Here is a 5013-nt window from a genome sequence, read left to right on the forward strand (position 1 = left end):
ACAAGGTGACACCAGCGCGTCACAAACACAAACAAATTTGGTCCTTCGAGCCGGATTCGTCCCCAAGGAAAGTTGTTGTTTGTACTTGATTCTCGAAAGTTCTGAGTTGTGCCTTTTCATTGGAAATTATGTCGTCTTTCGACGAACTGATGAGTCTACAGAACATGGAGATGGGTGTCATCTCTCGCACATTTATTAACTTTAAGAAGCTGGGACAGACCAAGATGACACGTGCCGTAACGCGACAACGCCTCGCAACCCTCAAGGAGACATACGCCAGATGCAAGGAGCTGGACTGCAGGATAACGCTTGCTGCGGACGAGAAGATAACGACAATCCATGCGTACTTCACCCAGAACCACTTCCTGAAGTGTGAAGAATATTACCATGAAACTTCCGACTACATGGCTGAGGTATTGGAATGTCACGAGGTCAGCAACTCCTCTCCCGCTGCACATGACGTAAGTGACCTTAATAGTTCGTTCCGGTCATCGTCGCATCTTCCAAGGATCAACTTGCCTACCTTCGACGGGAATTTTGACATGTGGGAAAGCTTTCGCGATAAATTTAAATCAATGATCCACGACGATCAAAGTTTAACGAATGTCGAGCGCATGCATTATTTGTGATCTTGTGTAAAGGGGGATGCAAGTAACGCCTTAGACCACCTCGTGGTAACTAATGACAATTTCGGTATCGCGTGGAATATTCTCGTTTCTCGATACGACAATAAACGTCGGCTTATCACTACACATTTACAATCGCTCTTCAATTTACCGTCACTCGCGACAGAAACCTCCAAAGATCTTCGCACGCTCCGTGATCAAACCAATAAGGCGATTGGCTTGTTTTTCTCGTGTCACAAAAACTCGACAAGTCATCGCGAAAAGCTTGGGAACTTAAACTCGGCGATACAGTAGAATACCCGCGTTATCGCGAACTTGAACAATTTCTTGCATCGCGTATTCGCGCTCTCGACGCGATTACACCCGCGAACGCACCGGAGAAGACAACGACGACCTCCAAAAAGAAAACTCTTGCATTACACACCGCATCTACCGTTCCGTTCTCATGCGCATTATGCAAAGCGAACCATCTACTATATCAATGCTCTACGTTCCTAAAGCAAACTCCATCCCAACGCTTTGAATTTATTAAAAATCAAAAACGCTGTGTCAATTGTTTCAGTGCGAAACATTCCGTCAAAGAGTGTACGAGTACTCGCGCGTGTCGACAGTGTAGCAAACGGCATCACACATTGCTGCATTTCGATCATTCCGCTCAACCAGTCGACGCTAAGTCACCGTCGACGTCCACACCCACGAGTAGCGAGAGCGTCACCGCCGTAGCTACACATTTATTGTCGAAAACCGTAGCACCGAGCTCCAAAATCTTACTCGCGACAGCGCGCGTGCGAGTTTATTCGCCTCATAAACGTTTCGTCACCGTTCGCGCGCTCCTTGATCAGGGATCCGTCTCTGCGATCATCTCTGAATCGCTTGCTCAATGCTTATGCCTTACAAGAATTAATCGCTCCGTCTCACTTACCGGCATTAGCGAAATGCGATCTATCGTGCGTCACGCGGCCCAAATTACGATTACTCCGGCGTGTCGCGACGGACCTGCCTATATCACGACCGCATTAATACTTCGGTCATTAACGAAATATTTACCGAATCGAGTCGATACCGCGCACAATTGGAAACACGTCGCGGGACTCGAACTTGCCGATCGTGACCCCATGAGTTCGGATCCAATCGACATCATTATCGGTGCCGATCTGTTCGGCATGCTAGTTCTCGATGGTATCCGAAAAGGCTCAGAACATGAGCCTATTGCGCAAAATACCACTCTAGGCTGGATTCTGTCCGGGCCAATAGCCTCGTCACCGAATACTGGCTCAGTTTCCGCTCTTGCGCATCATGGAGTCGTCATCGAGACTCTCGATTGCGATCTTCGTCGCTTCTGGGAAATTGAGGAAGTGCCTCAGAAAGCTGCTCGAAGCCCTGAGGATCACCAGTGCGAAGAGCACTTCAAAGCCACGCATTCTCGTACGCCGGAAGGACGGTATATCGTTTGATTACCGTTTAAGAACGGGCCACCAATCTCGATAGGCGAATCGCGCTCTATTGCCGTTTCAAGCTTTCGCCGCTTGGAACAACGCTTAAATCGAAACCCAATTATCGCTTCCGAGTACCGCGAATTTCTCGCAGAGTACGAAACCCTCGGTCATATGACCAAAAGACCACCAACAGAAATTATCAAACCAGAGCAAGCCTATTACATTCCGCATCACGCAGTATTACGCGATAGCAGTACGACCACCCGCTTACGAGTAGTCTTCAACGCGTCGTGCCGCACGTCAAACGGAACGTCATTGAATGACCATATGCTCATAGGCCCTAAGCTTCAACGGGATTTGGCCACGGTCGTAATGCAGTGGCGCCAATATCGTTACGTGTTTACCGCCGATATCGCCAAAATGTATCGGCAAATCTTAGTTAACCCCCAAGATACCGACTACCAGCGCATTGTTTGGCAACCTACTCCTGACGAACCAATCTCAGATTACCGCCTTCTCACCGTCACCTACGGTACTGCCGCCGCTCCATATTTAGCTCTTCGGGTTTTAGATCAGCTCGTCGAAGATGACGGTGCTGACTTTCCACTAGCTGTTCCCGTTTTACGTCATCAGACGTATGTTGATGATTGCGCTTTCGGCGCAGACGACCAGATTCTCGCTCGTCAAACCCGCGATCAATTAGTCGAATTGTTAAAGAAAGAAGGCTTTCGCCTTCGAAAATGGGCAAGCAACGCCTCCGCTTTATTGTCTGATCTCGATTCCGCGGATCACGGATTAGTTACTCACAAGGTTCTTCAAGACGACGACCACCTCAAAGTCTTAGGAATCCTCTGGAATCCGAAGCTAGACATTTTTCAATTCCGCGTTACCGTGCCGGCTTCACCCGGCCGAACCAAACGAGCCATTCTTTCGACTATTGCGAAGTTTTTCGATCCTTTAGGATGGGCGACTCCCGTCATTATTACCGCAAAAGTTTTTATGCAGCGATTGTGGTCACTTAAATGCTATTGGGATGACGAAATTCCCAGCCAACATTTCGATTACTGGTTAGACTATCATAACCGACTTCCGTGTCTCAACGACATTAGCATTCCTCGCTGGACGACTTACGGATCTCACACGCTAAAGTGCGCCCTTCATGGATTTTCCGACGCTTCGACTGCAGCTTTCGCGGCTGCAGTGTATCTTCGTACCGTCAATGTCGACGGCTCAATTACTGTCTCGCTTCTCGTCGCCAAATCGAAAGTGGCCCCGCTTAAAACGATAAGCGTCCCGCGCTTGGAATTATCCGCCGCTGTGCTTCTCGCGCATTTAATGCATTTCGCACGCTCAGCGCTTCAACTCCCCAAGCTCGAGTGCCACTGCTGGACGGACTCTACCATCACACTCGCATGGCTGAGTCAATCGCCTGCCCGATGGAAAACCTTTGTCGCCAATCGAGTTTCGGCTGTGCAATCACTCCTCCCGGGAGTTTCTTGGCGTCATGTTCCCACGCTCACCAATCCCGCGGACTGCGCCTCGCGCGGCCTCGCTCCCAATTGTCTCGAAACGCATGCCTTATGGTGGTCAGGCCCTCCATGGCTACACCACCCTCCCGAATCCTGGCCGAACTCGTGCCCGTTGTTACCCGCCGAGATTCCTCTCGAACAACGCCCGGAGCCTCCGGGATGTGCATCGCATACGACGCCCGATTGGGATCTCGCGTCGCGTTATTCGTCGTGGCCAAAATTACTCCGAATTATCGCTTACCTATACCGGTGTCTAAATCGAGTTCGACGCTCAAAAAACCCGCAATCGGATACCGCGATTTTTATCTCCGAAGAAATTCAGAACGCCAAACGTTACTGACTCAAAATTATGCAGTCAGACTTATTTTCTAACGAAATCGTTGCTCTGAATCAAAACCGCGCGGTGTCGAAAAGCAGCCCGCTCTCTAATCTCAATCCTTATATGAACGAGGACGGACTCATTCGAATTCGAGGAAGACTCCGTCGAGCTTACCTCCCAGGAGCGACGAAGAATCCAATCGTATTACACGCGCATCCGCTGTTGGTACTCATTATCCAGCATCATCATCTGAGAACGTTGCATGCCGGTTCGCAATTAACGCTCGCGTCATTGCGAAACGAATTTTGGATTCTCCGAGCTCGCGCCACCGTTCGATCCGTTCTTTACAAATGCCAACAATGTACGCGTGAACGCGCCGCCGTGCCCGTCGAACTCATGGGTGACCTCCCGGCTGTAAGAGTCAACCGCACCGTTCGCGCCTTTATTCATACCGGCGTCGATTATGCAGGTCCGATCGCTGTCCGCACGGCGCCCGGTCGAGGTCATAAGTCGCAAAAGGCGTATATCGCGTTATTCGTATGCCTCACAACCAAAGCTCTGCATTTAGAGCTTGTAAGCGATTATACCTCTTCTACTTTTATCGCAGCGTATCAACGCTTCGTTTCTCGGCGAGGATTACCGACGTCCATGTATTCGGACAACGGAACCACATTTCACGGCGCCGATCGCGAACTTTCGAGCGCACATGCCGCTGCCATACGCGATCCTAATTTCCGTAGCCGACTCGCTTCCGACGGAACTGTGTGGCACTTCCTACCTCCCGCTTCGCCGCACTTCGGTGGTCTGTGGGAAGCCGGCGTTAAAAGTGTTAACGTCTAGACCATAACCATAGTTAAGCATCATTTAAAACGATGCATCGGCCTCCACACGCTAACTTTCGAGGAGATGTCTACGCTCCTATGTCGAATTGAAGCGTGCCTTAATTCACGTCCGATCGCGCCCGTTTCCGATAATCTTGACGATTATCACGCTCTAACTCCCGGTCATTTTTTGATCGGAACCCCTCTTATCGCTCCCGCCGAACCGAGCGTGCTTGACTTAAGCGAAAACCGACTTTCGCGTTGGCAAATGGTTCAACAAAT

General features: G+C 50.1%; 2 protein-coding genes across 2 annotated transcripts; both read left to right on the top strand.

The window, feature by feature from the left end:
* Positions 1-128: 128 nt before the first annotated feature.
* LOC108758720 (uncharacterized) lies at positions 129-3931 on the top strand. Its single transcript, XM_018503803.1, has 3 exons — positions 129-461; positions 1238-2067; positions 2143-3931. The coding sequence occupies exons 1-3, from the start codon at positions 129-131 to the stop codon at positions 3929-3931; spliced, it is 2952 nt and encodes a 983-aa protein (XP_018359305.1).
* Positions 3932-3940: 9 nt separating this feature from the next.
* Positions 3941-4750, top strand: LOC108758728 (uncharacterized). Its single transcript, XM_018503814.1, has one exon. The coding sequence runs from the start codon at positions 3941-3943 to the stop codon at positions 4748-4750; it is 810 nt and encodes a 269-aa protein (XP_018359316.1).
* Positions 4751-5013: the final 263 nt, after the last annotated feature.

Source organism: Trachymyrmex cornetzi, unplaced genomic scaffold (assembly GCF_001594075.2).
Source record: "Trachymyrmex cornetzi isolate Tcor2-1 unplaced genomic scaffold, Tcor1.1 scaffold103, whole genome shotgun sequence".
NCBI lineage: Eukaryota > Metazoa > Arthropoda > Insecta > Hymenoptera > Formicidae > Trachymyrmex > Trachymyrmex cornetzi.